Raw genomic sequence first — 16859 nt, forward strand, 5'->3', positions numbered from 1 at the left:
ACAAGAAAATGTAAGTTTAGTCAAATTTTAAGGTATCTTACTTGGAACTTGTACAACTTGAAATCTGCAATTAGTTGACATTTACCTTTCTACTACCTACAAAGAAAGGATTATCTAAATAACACTACAGGCTGCATACTTGGAAATCAAACTGTTTTCAAAAATAATTGTACTTCAGAAATTCTATTTGCATAAAATCTATATGCTAACTGCAAATTATTTCATCAATTCATTAAAGCGGTGCATTGCTACTAATAAACCACATTCTATTTGCTAAGGTATATCCTGAAATCAGTAAAGTACATTTCTTTCAATATGTAATAAAGCCAATTTTTCACTTGCCTTATTCAGCCTTCTCAGCACCTCAACCTCAGTCATAATTAGCATTTTTAATTAAATATGTATGAATTAAAATGCTCTTTTAAATTTCATTGGCAAATTAAAAACTATCTGAGAGTTCTCCTCCAGAAGGGATCACTGAAAACATGTATTCACAAGTCAACTAGAATATAAAAAGAAGCAAGTAGATTTCCATTTCTTTGCTTTCTTTCCAAGGATTTGTCTTGCTAAATCTCTGGAGAAAAAAAGTATCCAGGCTGAGAAAGAACATTATATGGCTGTGCAAGTTAATCTCTTTGGAAAACAAGAGGACCTAGGTTGAGTGAGGGCCAGATGTTTCTATAAGGAAAAGAGAGAATTCTGCAACCCACATGGAAATACAATGAAGAACGACATTCAGCAGCCTGGCAGCTCTAATCATGATCAAGATATTAAGAGATACAAATAGCTTATAACTTAAAAGAGATATGGTAGAAATAATTTCTACATTGTTGAGTAGCATCCTATTAAGTACAGCAACATGCTTAGCGCAGTTAACGGAGCAACCCAAATAATCAAGGCAATATAGACAGCCCTGTTTTTCTGAATGGAAGAATATGGCATTCAAACTTACTTTAGGGACACATTAGGACACTGCCAGCATGTTTAGAGATTAGGGATCGTAACCATATTCTTTCTCTACCCCATGTTTAGTCTCGAAAGAGGGTTAGCAGTATAAATTCCACAAGCTGACACACGTTTATACATGTAACATCTCTGAAATTGGGATAAGTCTTAATTTAATAGTATCCTTCAATTATAACTGTCAGCTTTTTTCTTTTTTTATAATACATAAAGGTGAATCTTATAATCAATAGTATCTTAGACTCAGTGAAACATGGCAGTTTCAATGGTTTCAGTGAAGCTAAGATGTTGTTATAAGATGCACCTTCATGTACCACTAAGAAGGGGAAAAGCTGCCAATTATAATATGCACTTCCATCACCCTCACATATAGTTAATATTTACTGAGTATTTACAATACCCTAAGCACCGCTCTAAACATTTTTATATTAAATTAATCTTCAAAGCAACCCTCTATAGGAAATATGATTATCATCCCCATTTTACACATGAGAAAACTGAGGCACCACAAAGCTAAGTAATCTCTCCAAGGTTACACAGTGACAAAGATAGGACTGAACCCAGATAGTCTATGCTCCCAAGTCTCTGTGCCTAAGCTACATACCACACTGCCTGGCCAACTTAGTGAAATACAAAGTGACCTCTGAAATCCACCTGCCCACTGGGATCACTCCACATAACTGGTAGCACCAAAATTCCATTTGACAAATCTGACTTTTTGTTTTTTGCGTCATGGATCTCTTCTAAAAAAGGAAGCAAAAGGAAAAGTCTCCTTTTATAAATTGTCATAATAGCAGTCTAGAAAAAAATTTCCAATTCTATAAAGGCAATTAAAAATAGACAGACTCCTGGGGCCGGCCAGGTGGCATAGTGGTTAAGTTTGCACACTCCACTTCTGGTGGCCCAGGGTTCGCAGGTTTGGATCCTGGGCGCAGACCTACACACCACTTATCAAGCCATGCTGTGGTCTAGCGGTTGAGATTCAGCACTCTCACCACAGCAGCCGGAGTTTGTTTCCAGGTCAGGGAACCACAACATCTGTCTGCTGGTTGTTACACTGTGGCAGCTGTGTGTTGCTGTGATGTTAAAAGCTACACCATCGGTTATTTCAAATACAAGCAGGGTCAGCCACGGCAGACAGGTTTCAGTGGAGCTTCCAGACTAAGACAGACTACGAAGAAGGACCTGGTCACCCACTTCCGGAAAAACTGGCCATGAGTAGCAGCAGAGCATCATCTGATATAGCGTCAGAAGATGAGAAGATGACAGAAAAAGACCGTGCAGGGTTCTGCTCTGCTGTACACAGGGTCACTAGGAGTCGGAATCGACTCCACGGCACTAACAAAAAAATATAAGTAACCTGATATTAAAACATGATAACTTGAAAAGCAAGGGTCTGGACACAATCATCAGACACATTACTCAAAATTTACAGCAGGTAAACACATCAAATAGTTGAATTAAATAAAATTAGCCCATTTACAGTAGTGGTTTTTTACCAACCATTAAATATCTAATTATTTAAATAGCCATATACATGAGTATTCCAAAAGCTTGGCCTCTCATTTCTTTGATCTTTCCTCTTCCAAAAATCTTGTCCTTCATACAACACTTCTCCAGCCATTTACCACCATAGTCTTATAATCTTTTTACTATAATAGCCATTCCCCTTCCCATAAATGCAATTTTAAGCACGCCACTCTCCCCATCACAATTGCCTCTTATGAGTGCACTCCTTCTAGTATCCCGACTCTAGTGATTTTTTGAACCCCACAGGATCTATACCAATGACCTACCTCCACATTGCCAAATCTAACGATCACGTCTCAGTGATCAAAGATCAACTCACTTGACCTTGCAGTTTATTCGACATTGTTAAACACTCCTTCCTTTTAAAACATTTTCATCACTTGGCTTCCAGGACACCATTCTCTTTTGGTTCTCCTCACAGGCTATTCCTTAGGCTCCTGTTCTGATTCCTCTTCATCTCAACAATCTCTAAACAGTGGAGTATAGGACTCAGTCTTCCAATCTGTTTTCTATCTAAATTCACTCCTAGATGATCTCATCCTCATCTATAAGCCAACAAATCCTTTCCCCTGAACTCCAACTTACATGTCAAAAAGCAGAGTTGACAACTTCACTTTGAATGTCTAATATGATTCTCAAATTTAATTATGTCCTAAACCTCTCTTGATATCGAAACCCCAAACCTCTCTCTCCAGGAGTCTTAGCCATCTGTTAATGGCAACTTTATCCATTTACTAAAAAATCAGGCCAAACACCTTAGTCATTCTCTTCTCTTTATGTCACAGCCCATAATCAATACAAGAAAAGAGCCAGTCAACTCTACCTTCAAAATAAAAGTAGAATCTAAAAACTTCTCATCACCTCACTGCTACACCATGATCTAAATAACCATCACTTCTTACCTGGATTATTCAGATACCTCAATTGGACTCTATTCAGCCTACCCTCCACATAAGAGCCAAGAGGATCACGTTAAAAAAAAAAAAGGGGGCCAGCCCGGTGGCACAAGTGGTTAAGTGCGCGGAGTGCGGTGGCCCAGGGTTCGCCAGTTTGGATCCCGGGTGCGCACCGACGCACCGCTCGGCAAGCCATGCTGTGGCTGCATCCCATATAAAGCAGAGGAAGATGGGCATGGATGTTAGCCCATGGCCAGTCTTCCTCAGCAAAAAAGAGGAGGATTGTCATCGGATGTTAGCTCAGGGCTGGTCTTCCTCACAAAAAAAAAAAACAACTCATACATTCCTCTGCTCAAAACCCTCTAATGGTTTCCATCTTACTCAGGGTGAAACTGTCCTACAGGGACATATAATAATCTCCCCAACCTCTGTAACTTAATTTTCTACTACTCACTTGCTCACTCCATTCCAGCTAAACTGACCTCTTTGTTGTTCCTCGTACATGTCAAGCACACTCTCACCTCAGGGCCTTTGCTGTATTCTCTTCATGGAAAGTGTTTCCCCAGATATCAGCCTGGTTTTATCTTTCACTTCCTTTAAATTCTTTTTTTTTTTTTTAAAGATTTTATTTATTTTATTTTTTCCCCCCAAAGCCCCAGTAGATAGTTGTATGTCATAGCTGCCCATCCTTCTAGTTGCTGCATGTGGGACTCGGCCTCAGGATGGACGGAGAAGTGGTGCCTCGATGCGCACCCGGGATCCGAACCCAGGTCACCAGCATTGCAGCGCGCGCACTTAACCACCAACCCACAGGGCCGGCCCCTCACTTCCTTTAAATTCTTTGTTCAAATACCACTTTATCTGACAAGCCTTTCCTAACTATCCTACACAAAATACTGACACTCAGCTATCTCCTCCCTACAACCACCTAGCCTCCTTATTCTACTTTATTTTTCCCTGTAGCACTAATTATCTCTAACATATGCACCTACTGTACCTAAATTTTAGAAAACTGGATGGCTAACCACATTTAATTCCCATCTATAAAGTAGGAATGTCTGCATAAACCTTATTAAAACAAAAAAATATATATTCTTCCCCAAAATGAGCAGAGTATTAACGCATTTGACACCTCTGTGAAAAACCCAATTAATCAGGCCTGAAAAGAGTACTCTTTTTTCTAACCAGCAAGTGTTTGTTATTGGAGAAAAAAAACCATAGCCTAGTTTGTCTTAAAGTATTGAAATACAGTCACAGCAACTTCCAGTCAATGTGTCAGAACCAAAAATACAGGAGGCTAATCCTTTTGCACCAAACACACAGAAATGCTGAGTAAAATGTAACACCATAACCACTACCAAAAACTGCACAGCCAAGCTTAAGAGCAAGAAAAGGAGATCTCCAGGTGCTATTGACACAGAGGAAACTCAAAACCAGAGTGGTGAAAAGCTAAGCCAGAGAGTCCAAATAGATAGTAGAACCAGATATATGCATATGGCTAGAGTATTGATAATTAATGCCTATATATAGTTAGGAAAGTGACTAAACTGAAGAATAAAAACTCCCTGAATAAACCAAGAGCAGAGAAAGACTGTCATATCTATAAAATGGAAGTGGGTCAAATAGCCACCCATAAGAAATCATGCAGCATTGAGTACTGCAGGAAAGGGTCAGAAACTTCTAAAAGGGTTTTACTCTACCATCTCTAGGAACTTTTCCCATATTACCAGACCTCTGAAAAGGAAAAAAAAGAATTTCCTCTGTAAAAGATACATATTTTCTATCGTTTAAGTTTTGTACAATGAAAATATATTTATGAAAACATAAAAAAAGACAAATTTTTTCCCCCCCCAAAGCCCCAGTAGATAGTTGTATGTCATAGCTGCACATCCTTCTAGTTGCTCTATGTGGGACGTGGCCTCAGCATGGCCAGAGAAGCGGTGCATCGGTGCGCGCCCAGGATCCGAACCTGGGCCACCAGTAGCGGAGCGTGCGCACTTAACCACCTAAGCCACAGGGCTGGCCCCAAAAATGAAAAAAATTTTTAAACCCAAATATGCCACTATACAAATCACCTGATTAAAATAAATGATAAAATAGGCCTTGATGGGTCACAGATGTCACAGAATTGTTCAAGGCCAATAAGTGATATACCTATATGTCCATGATGAAAAGCAAGGAACTACAACATGAACAATGCTCAGGTTCCTGCAGGATTACGTGTGTGTGTGTGTGTGTGTGTGTGTGTGTGTGTGTTGGTGTGGGAGTGTGTTTCATTATACCATAAGTGTAGACAGTTGCCTTTACAGTAGAATTGGGAATTTTCAGATTCACAAGTATAGCAATGATAAGTATTATGGACCTTTGAACATAGCACATAAATATTGAAACATCAACCGTTAAATACAAAAATGTCAAGAATATGCTGAATATAAACATCAATTCATCACAGCTGAACTTATACAACTAACAGCTAATACTCTGTCAACAGGTAGGGATGAAATGTAAATCTTTACATTTACCTCTGAGAAACACTTCCTGAGTGTATCTGGGACTTTACCATCCACCACATGGAGCATTCTTTCCATTTCTTCCCGTACAACATAGCTCCCAGATTCACTTGCAAAAAGACTAAAAATGTCTAGGAGAAAGAAAGAATATATTAATCTTACTATAGAGTAAATATGCCCTGGTGGAAGTATGGAGGAAAGAGAAAGGTAACAATTACTGAGCAATTACTAGTGCCAAGCATTTTATAAATACATAATTTAATTTATTGCTAAAAAAATCAGCAATGCAAATTAAAAGAGCAATGGGATATCTTTTCAAACACACTAAGTTTGCAAAAATGTTTAGGTGTGACAATACAAAGTGTTAGCAATAAATTGGGAGAAACAGGAATTCTTACACACTGTTAACGAGAGTATAAATTATTTCAACTGCTTTCGAGAGCAACTTGCCAAAACCTAGTAAAGGTGAAGATGTATGCTAGAACTTCAACTTCTAGGCAACTCCACTCCCACCTTTGAGAAACTTTAATACATGTGCATAAGGTACAACAATGTTCACTAGAGTATTGTTTGTAACAGCAAAATTTAGGGAAAAAAGATAAACGTCTATCAACAATAGGTAAACTGAGATACACACACACACAATGAAATACTATTATAATAGAATAAAGGAACTAAGTGTTTCAAGATGGATAAATATCAAAATAATTCAGGGAAAAAGCAAATTGCACAATAATCTGTATAGTACAGCACTTATTTTAAAAGTTTAAAATCTATAAAACAGGTGAAGATATGTTTAAGGATATATAAAAATGTCATAAATGTATAAAGACCTGCATAATGAATGAAAGATCACCAAATTCATGAGAGTGGTTACCTCTGTGAAGGGAAGAAGAGGGATGGGACCACGGAGGGATACAGAGACAGAGCCTCACCTTGGCTGTAATATTTTATTTCTTAAAAAAAAAAAGATCTGGGACAAATATGACACAATATTAAGAAATAATAAAGCTCGGCAGAGGTACATATAATATGTATGCTTGAAATATTGCTATTATGGGTTGAACTGCATCCCTCAAAAAGATATATTGAAATCCTAACCTCTAGGTACCTGTGAATGTGACCTCATTTAGAAAGATAGAAAATAGAGGATAGAAGAGACATTCCATCTCTCTGAAGACCCAGCAGGTTCCACTACCTGCCCTTCTACATCCCATGGCCGATTCCCTCAGGAGCAGTATTTGCTGGAGGGCTCTGACCAAGGATTGATTTGTGTCCTCCCAAAAGATGTTGAAGTCCTAACCCCAGTACCTGTGAATGTGACCTTATTTGGAATACGGTCTTTGCAGATGTAATGGAGTTAAAATGAGGTCATTAGGGTGGGCCCTAATCCAATATGACTGATTATAAGAAAAGCAGACAGACACAGTTGGAAGAAAGTCATGTAATAAGATAGGCAGAGATTGGAGGGATGCAGCTGCAAGTCATGGAATGCCAAGGATTGACAGCCACCACCAGAAGTTAGGAAGAAGGAAGGATTCTTCCTTACAGGTTTCAGAGGGAGCAAGGCCCTGCTAACATCTTGATTTTGGACTTCTGGCCTCTAGAATTGTGAGATAATAAATTTCTGTTGTTTTAAACGACCCAGTTTGTGGTACTTTGCTACGGCAGCCCTAGAAAACCAATACAATTGTATAATAAAAATGAAGAAAATTTTTAAATATATGTTTGTGTTTGTGACACAAAAAATTGTTATTTTTAATTACTAGCTGCCTGGAGCCAGAGTATGTGTTTATTGGTAGTGATATGCTAATTTGAAAAAACCAGGATCACAGTTAAATTCCAATACATAAAATTGGGTTTATGGATATGTTCATTATCTTGATTATGATAATGTGGGTATATACATGTCTCAAAACATATCAAAATGTATACTTTATATATATGCATTTTATTGTATGTCAATTACCTCAATAAAACTGTAAAAAAGGAAATAGATTGAGAAGAACAGTCTAAATTGAGGAGTAAGAAAGACTCAGAGAAATTTAGAAGAAGCAGTCAGAGGGTAGGTTAGAAAAGGAAGAAGGAAGAGAGAGAGACTCAGCATCCAGTGGCTAAGGGTAAAAATCTAAGAATTTTTGGAACAAAATGTTATACTCTGTATAAAGTGAATACCTTCTTTTACTTCCCCTGAGAAATTTTAAATAAAATTTACATTGCTTACTAATACTTTGGGCAAGAGCAGATTTGCCTTTGGGAGCTCAAATAAAAGAATGAGGGGACAGGAGATATTATAAATAATTAAATGAATGAATAAAAAATTAAGTAAATAAATGCATATCCTAGCAAACACAGACGAACACTGATCAGCTAAAGTTATCTTCCCTTTCACATTTAGGGGGTAAATGGTGCTCTCTCATTAAAACATTTCCCTGCTTAGTATTATTTAAAGGTCATGGATGAGGCACCATCCTGTTCTGGGCTTAGATAATTCACCTAATAAAATTAATTTTTGAAGTCAAAAGTAAAACCATTAAAAAAATTAAACCTTTTACCAAGAATTTGTTATAAAACATTACCAAGTAAGTGAACTTTTGGTTCTCTTTGTCAAGTAAGGCAAGAATAGATTATTAAGCCTATGTCATTAGAACTTTTTTTAAATAACAGCTTTAATGAGATATAAGGCACGTCCCACATAATTCACCCTGTTAAACTGAATAATTCAGTGGTTTTTTAGTATATTTACAAGGTCATACAATCATCACCACTATCTAATTCCAGAATATTTTCAACCCAAAAAGAAACCCCATACTCATTAGCAGTTGCTCTCCATTTCTCTCTACCTCTAGCCTCGGGTAACTTCTAATCTACTTTCTGTCTCTATGAATTTGCCTAATCTGGACATTTCATATATAGTCGTCCCTTGGTATCCATGGGCGATTGGTTCTAGGACCCCTCAAGGATACCCAAATCCACAGATGTTCAGTCCCTTATATAAAATGGTGTAGTATTTACATGAAACCTACATACATCCTCCAATATACTTTAAAAATCATCTCTAGATTACTTATAATAGCTAATACAATGTAAATACTACGTAAGTAGTTGTTATATTGTTTTGTTTAGGGAATAATGACAACAAAACAAGTGTGTACATGTTTGGTACAGACACAACCATTGTAGGCCTTTCTCGATCCGCGGTTGGTTGAATCTGAGGATGTAGAATCTGCGGATACAGAGGGCCAACTGCGAGTGGAATTATATAATATGAGGCCTAATTTGACTGGCATTTATCACTTACCATAATGTTTTCAGATTCATCCATGTTGTAGTATCTATCAGTACTTTATTCCTTTTTATTATCGAATAATGTTCTATTGTACGGATATATCATATTTTCTTAGGTTGAATACATCAGATGGTGGATATTAGAATTGTTTCCATTTTGTGACTATTATGAACAGTGCTACTACAAACATTTGTGTATGCTTCTTTTTATGAATATATGTTTCCAATTTCCTTGGGTATATACCTAGGAGTGGAATTTGTCATATGATAACTTGAGGTTTAATAGTATGAATAACTGCCAAACAGTTTTCCAAAGTGGCTGCACTATTTTACACTCCTAGCAGCAACGATTGAGGGTTACAACTTTTCTACATCCTCACCCACACTATTATCTTTTTCATTTTAGCCATTCTAGTGGGTGTGAAAGGATATCTCATTGTAATTTTAACTTATATTTCCCTAATAACTAATTATGTTGAGCATTTTTTCAGGTGCTTATTGGCCATTCGTATATATTCTTTAAAAAAATATCAATTCAAGTCTTTTGCCTGTCATCAGAACTTTGAGGTAAATTATTCTGATATTTACCTGAGGTAAATATTACACAGATGTAGTATTATCATTTGGAGATAGTATAAGTACTTACATTTTGCTTTCTCTTCATCTCTGCCTCTTGTAAGAAGGACAAGACCAACTATTAAGTTATTGAAGTGCAATCCTTTGGATGTTCCACCAAAAGAACAGTAAATCACCTAGGAAAAAATGATACAGCCAACTTTAGATGTTTCAGTTGTTGAGGAATTTGAGGCTAATGTAACCTTTAACAAATCTTGTCTCCATCTCCAAACAAGGCCCTGGTAAACTTCAGTGAAATGATAAGTTTCTCCCTCTTCTTCCTCTTTTACACCTTGTTGTCACACTCAGCCAATAGCGTTGTTGCATTATACAGTATCTATTCTAAAGTATATATATATCACTGGCTCACACATTGAATATTTATTCTTTCTCTTTGGAGTCCTTATCAAGGTCCAAGAAGATAAAGGTCCTCCCCTTCAACAGCCCCAATAATATGATAAGGATTTTGTGCAATTACAGAACTTTCTTCAACCTCTGTAAAACTTATACACATTTTGATTTGAAAGACTAACATTCTCTAACTGAATGTTCAAAAATACAATGGCAATCATATTACAATATATAAATGTACCAAATTAACATGCTGTACACCTTAAATTTATACAATGTTGTACAGTCCTGCGCCACTTAAAAGACGGGGGGGGGGTATGTTGTAAGAAATGCGTCGTTAGGCGATTTTGTTGTTGTGTGAAACTCACAGTGTGTACTTACACAAATCTAGATGGTATAGCCTACCACACATATAGGCTATATGGTACTAATCTTATGGGAACACCATCGTATACCCAGTCCACAGTTGACCAAAACGTCATTATGCGGCACATAACTGTATGTCAAAAATATTCAATTTAAAAAAAAAGAAGAAAATACAGAGACCCCAAAAGACATTTTTTACACTCTTAGCAATGAACATTATAGTAATCAGAAATAAAGAAAAAAAGCTATGCATAAGAAAGAGACAGCAACAGCAATCACATAAATTCATTCATTCAACGATTCTTTCTTGAGTCCCTAGTGTGATATTGCGATATAATAAGAAATATGTATTTGGTCTTCTGCCAGGTTCCTGACACAAGAGCTTCTAAAATCCTTGGAATTTCCTGAGTGATATAGGTGAAAGGAGTATCTTCTGTTATTCGTAATAAGCCCCTTTCAACCATACTTGAGTTTATGCTAATGAGGTGACTCTAGGTGGGCCCCAACAAAGCTTCAGAATGGGAGCTGGTAGTGAGCAGAACTAATGGCGTGATTAGAGGGTTGGAACTTTCAGCCCCACTCCCCAATCTCTGGAAAGGGGAGAGGGGCTGGAGATCGAGTTAATCACCAATGGCCAATGATTTAATCAATCATGCCTGTGTAATGGAGTTTCCATAAAAACCCCTAAACTATGGGATTTGGAGAGCTTCTGGGTTGGTGAATACATCAAGGTGCTAGAAGGGTGCAGCACCCAGAGAAGGCCTGAAGTTCTGTGCATTATCCCCTTCCTAACCCCCACTCCTCCACAATACTATGCCCTATGCATCTCTTTCCATTTGGCTGTTCCTGAGTTGTATTCTTTATAATAAACTGGTAATAGCAAATAAAGTGACTTCCTGAGTTCTGTGAGCCATTCTAGCAAATTATTGAACCCAACGAGGGGGTCATGGAACCCCTGATTTACAGCCAACTAGACAGGTCAGTACCGGAGGTCCAGGACCTGTGACTGACATCTGAAGTAGGGGGGCAGACCTGTGGGTAAAACTGGGGGCCAACTTGCTTTAACTATACTATAGTTACTATACTTGTCTGTTTGCAAAAGTAGTTACATAATGCATTACTAAAGCCCACCCTATAGAAAACATCTCTGATGCTTGGGTCACCATGATAACAGGTGGGGTGCTCAAGTTTTTTAGGAACTAAGAGTCAACTCCTTGCCCAGTTCAGGCCACTCCTTATCCAGTTCAGGCCAGTTGAGACCACAAACTCACCAACTGGGACTGCGTGGATGACTGATAAATGACCCTTTGACATCAGGGAGCTAAAAACTCCACCCTCAGATCATGGGAATGCCACCATTTTGTGAACATGCATCCTATGAAGAGCCATGAAGCTGGACGACACTTGCGCAAGATCATCAATTAGTTCACTTCTCCTTACCACCAATCATCTATTCCCAACTTCAGACCACACTGCCCCCTATCCCATAAATATCCCTGAGTCCCCATTTTCAGGGAGACAGATCTGAGATTGATTCTCCCACCTCCTTGCTTGGCTGCCTTGCAATTAAATCCTTTCTCTTTGCAAACTTGTTGTCTGGGTGATTTGCATAAACATGGGGTGGGCAAAATGAACCTGGTTCGGTAACATGGGGTCTGCACTAATTAACGCCAGGTAGTTAGTATTAGAATTGAATTGAACTGTAGGACATTCAGCTGATGTCCAGAGAGCTGAAGAATTGGTTGATGTGGGGAAAAAAAACCCACACATTTGGTGTCAGAAGTGCTATGTTGTAAAAAAAAACAAAAAACAAAAAACAGATCCAACCTAGTAAATGCTATGCAGAACTTTTGTCAATAAAATGCATGATTAAAGAATAATTCAAAAAATAAAACTTAAATGGTCAATATGAAAAATAAAAAAATATATAGTTTTAAATGATATTTATAAATATATTTAATAACACTCTGACAGCTGATCCCCAAAACTATATCTCTAGTGTCACTGATAGCAAAACCTACCAAAAACTAGCCTAGAGAGATGGCTCCAAATCAGAACATAAAAAACATAAAAAGAGCATAACAAATACACTTCGTGGAATAACTATTTTAGTTGGCACCTGCATAAACTAGAGGAAGGTAACAGAAAAAACCCTCTATACTTAGGGCAGGGACAGAAAAACATCATAGCACCAGATCTTTAGAGATCCCCTACCACTGTGGGGAGAGGCAGAATCACTGGGAAAGTCTCACCCTCTGAGACCCAGAAACACAGTGCCTGCCTAAATCTGAGATAGAAATAGGACAATAGAGAATGTCCCCTGCCCTAGCACTCCTCACCCACTTCCACCATTGTGTTAGCAAACACTGAGGAATAAATAACAGCAGTCTACTGCTGGGGGAGAGGGAAGAGTGTGGAGAGAGACCCTCTCTGAGGCAAAGTAACAAAGAGAAAATAAGATCAAAAGTTAAAGGTAGAGCAGACATTAAAAAAAATCCTCTGGCAAATGAGCCCCCACCCTAAAAAAAAAGCCTAACCCTAGACTGGAATTTGAAAGCTATAGTGCACTGTGGGTAACCATAGCAACACAAAATACAGCTCAACTACAGACTAGACTGACTCAACTACTCATGCTAAAGACCTAGCCAGGCCTAAATACTATTTAGCTTACTCGCTACTGTCCTATACAAAATATCCATCTTCCAACCACAAATTATAAGTAACTTCACACAAGGAAGCAAAGAAAAAACACCCAACATACTGACAAAGGAAAAATACCAGAACAGAGTTCAATAAAGCTTTAGAATGGCTCAATAGTAAACTCAACAGAATTGAGCAGGAGATTATCCAAAATGAAACACAAAAGTGAAAAAATGTGGGAGTGGGAAGGAACAAAAAAGAGAATCCAAGAGCTGTGGGACAATATCAAATGATTTAACATACATGTCACTGAAATTCTAAAACTGAAAGAGAACAGGGCAGAAGAAATCTCCAAAGAGATAAAGGCTGAGAATTTTCCCACACTAATAAAGACACAAAACCACAGAGCGGGGCCGGCCCTGTGGCTTAGCGGTTAAGTGCACGCGCTCCGCTGCTGGCGGCCCGGGTTCGGATCCTCGGCGTGCACCGACGCACCGCTTCTCCGGCCATGCTGAGGACGTGTCTCACATACAGCAACTAGAAGGATGTGCAGCTATGACATACAACTATCTACTGGGGCTTTGGGGGAAAAAATAAATAAAAAACAAAAAACAAAAAATAAAATAAAATAAAAAAAAAAAAAAAAAAAAAAGCCACGGACAGAAGTTGTTCAGAGAACAGGCAGGATAAATCACACCTCTAACCCTCAAAAACTAACTAGCCAAATCATATTCAAACTACTCAAAACCACAGATAAAACAGAAAATCTATAAGGCAACCAGAGATACATTACATTGAGAAACATTTCTCATCAAAAACTACGTAAGCCAGAAGACAGTGAAGTGACATATTTAAAGCACTAACAGAAAAACAACTGAGAATGTTATACCCAGCAAAAATCTTTCAAAAAGAAAGGAAAAACAGACTTTTTCAGGAAAATAAAAACAGAGAAGTCATTACCAGCAAACCTGCAGTACATAAAAGAGCAAAAGAAAGTACTTCAGGCTGAAGGAAATATGATACAGATACCTGTGCCTATAAAATAAATAAAAGTAAAAAATGCAATAAATGAAGGTAAATATAAAATGCAGTTGTTTTCTTATTTTTAATTGTTCTAAGAGATAACTGGCTGTCTAAAGAAATAATAGTAAAGTAAAACTTGAATGTGTTCACAGCACATGTAAAACTAAAACACATGACAATAGCACAGAAGATGGGAGAAAGGAATTGGAAGTATACTGTCGTATACTACACGTAAAATGGTATGATATTATACCACCTATCTCAATCTTAATATTGCCAGTCAGCAAGAAATTACTTAATCATAGCACTACAGTGTTTAACTCAACATTAGCTCCATTAATAAATATTTATTTTTATAATATAAACAATAACTAACATTTAAACGCTTATTATGTGGCATATAACTGTTTTTGTAAGTGCTTTACCAGTATTAAGCCTCAAGATGATTTCATGAGGAAGGTATTACTGGTGTTCCCATTTTGTGGTTGAGGAAAACTAGACCCCAAGGAGATTAAGTAACTTGTCCAAAGTCATATATCAATGAAGTGGCAGAGTCAAGATTCAAACCTAGGCAAGACAGGTTCCTGAAACTGAACTCTTAACCACTTCATAGTTCTACAGTACAATTACATAGATTCTCTAGTATTATATGAAATGAAAGACATCACCAGCAAGTGTTTCACCATTTTGGTGAAATCTATTGAAGATGAAACTAAGAAACTTCAAACAATCACAATTTATAAACACTGTCTTTGGCGTCTCTTTTCCCCTCACTTTAACTTGATAATGCAGTCTCTTCACTTTTGACCACTTCATTGACTTGAACACAAAGAGAGTAAAGAAGTGAGGGTAAAATTAACCAAGAAATCAGGGGTAAGATATGACTTTCAGTTTTGCAAGTATTTGTAAAATGTAGAAGATTTTATTCTGAATACGTTTAGTTGGAATGATGGAATATACTGGTACCTCACTCCCAAAATATAAGAACAGCAATAACCTTCTAAAACCACCAAATTCAAAAGTTTACTTGACAGATAAGGAAGGGAGGCCCAGGAAAATCACCATGTTTCCTGAATTCTAAGATGTATGTATTTTCCAACTTTTATTAAAGTTCCAGAAATCATCATGCATCTAACACATCTAACATATAATATCTTTTTTTCATCCCCAAAAAAGATATTTTTAAAGCTATGGTCACCTTACAACTGACGATGCTTTAACATTTACGAAATATTAAGTGCCATGCTCATTACTACTCAGCTTTGTTTTTAGGATTGAGGATAGGAAGTGTACACAGGATAGCAAGGATATTTTGATGCTACTTGTTAAAAAGCACTTGTGTTAACTATTATTATCATAACTTGTTATAAGATCTTTATTTAAAAATCCCTCTAATAATTTTCTGTAGCTATTAAAAAATAAAGGAGAATAAAAACAGATATTTTCTTAAACATTTGGTAGCCATGAATATCCAGACTGAGACTTGGCATACTGTTATGCTAATGTATAAAACTGATGCTTGTAATAACCTCACTAGCCTTCTTTCAGATAATGATATTATCTCAGTAAATAATATGATTAGTTCAGAAGACAGGGAAATTAGTCTGCATTTTCAAAGAGAAAGATTTATATTATACTATAGCAAGAAGCTACCTCTTGCCATATAGTTAAAAGGTTAAAAAAGGGCAGATGTATGTAGGTCTCCAGAGTTAAGGAAAGGTTGTGTCGTCCTTCCATTGCTGCTCTATAGTCGTGGTCCCTCTCTTTCCACTGTCTTTAGGATATAAGGTACAAGGGTATTCCACTATTTCTTGGGGAAAGTAGTTAAGTAATGCATATTGTTTCCTATCAGGGCTTTTGGAATCAGAGAGACCTGGATTTGAAGACAGCTTTTATTAATTTACCAGCTATGTGATCTTGGGCAAATCACCTAACTTCCTGAGCCTTAGCTCCATTGCATTCCATGTAGGTAGACGCAATGTGTCACATGTCTTCCCATTCCAGGATCCAGGCTAAAGAGCAGCCCCTGTGTGGTAAATGCTATTCTCAGGGCATAAGGTAGAAGCCAGAGTTGGACTCCTCTTTGTTAATTAGTAAGAATTAATTCAGCATCGATGAACTCTTGACTTTTGCCTCGGAAAATATTTTTCCTGAGTAAACCCTATTACAGCCTTTTAAACTGCTTGATTAATAGTCAATAGAACCAAATTAATGTTTTCAAATTTTCATTTTATTTTACATAATTTTCATGAGAACCAATACTTTTCCATTTAAATTTTTAATGAATATTTGATTCATCCATTAGTTTTTCTCCATATCAAAAATTTTTATGTGCTATCTTTTGAAGATCTTATTTCTATCAAATCCAATTTTCTCACATCAAATCTAGCAGATCTAAATTTGTTAATGAAGAATTGATTTTTCTGGAAATGTCTCAACAACAGCACTCTTACTCTGTGCTTTAAAAAAATCTGCTATACAGTTTATTCTTAATTTGATATGCAAATATTTTATTATGCATCTCTACAAGATACTTTTAAAATATAATCATAATATTATTATCACACTAAAAAAAACTGTCACCCCAAAATTCATATGTTGAAACTCAACGTGAGGTGGGACCTTTGGGAACTGATTAAGTTATGAGGGCAGAGCTCTCACGAATGGGATTAGTGTC

General features: G+C 37.1%; 1 protein-coding gene across 2 annotated transcripts in view; it reads right to left on the minus strand.

Moving 5' to 3' along the window:
* USP32 (ubiquitin specific peptidase 32) overlaps window positions 1-16859 on the minus strand; it is a 230091-nt gene that overhangs the window by 110001 nt on the left and 103231 nt on the right. For both annotated transcript variants that reach the window (XM_004434819.3, XM_014790920.2), the window contains exons 3-4: window positions 9834-9939; window positions 5912-6030 (exon numbers count right to left, since the gene is read on the minus strand). In XM_004434819.3, the coding sequence (XP_004434876.1) occupies window positions 5912-6030; window positions 9834-9939 (225 nt within the window). The remainder of the gene's footprint in view (window positions 1-5911; window positions 6031-9833; window positions 9940-16859) is intronic.

This window comes from Ceratotherium simum, chromosome 16 (assembly GCF_057802395.1).
Source record: "Ceratotherium simum simum isolate JZ-2026a chromosome 16, ASM5780239v1, whole genome shotgun sequence".
NCBI lineage: Eukaryota > Metazoa > Chordata > Mammalia > Perissodactyla > Rhinocerotidae > Ceratotherium > Ceratotherium simum.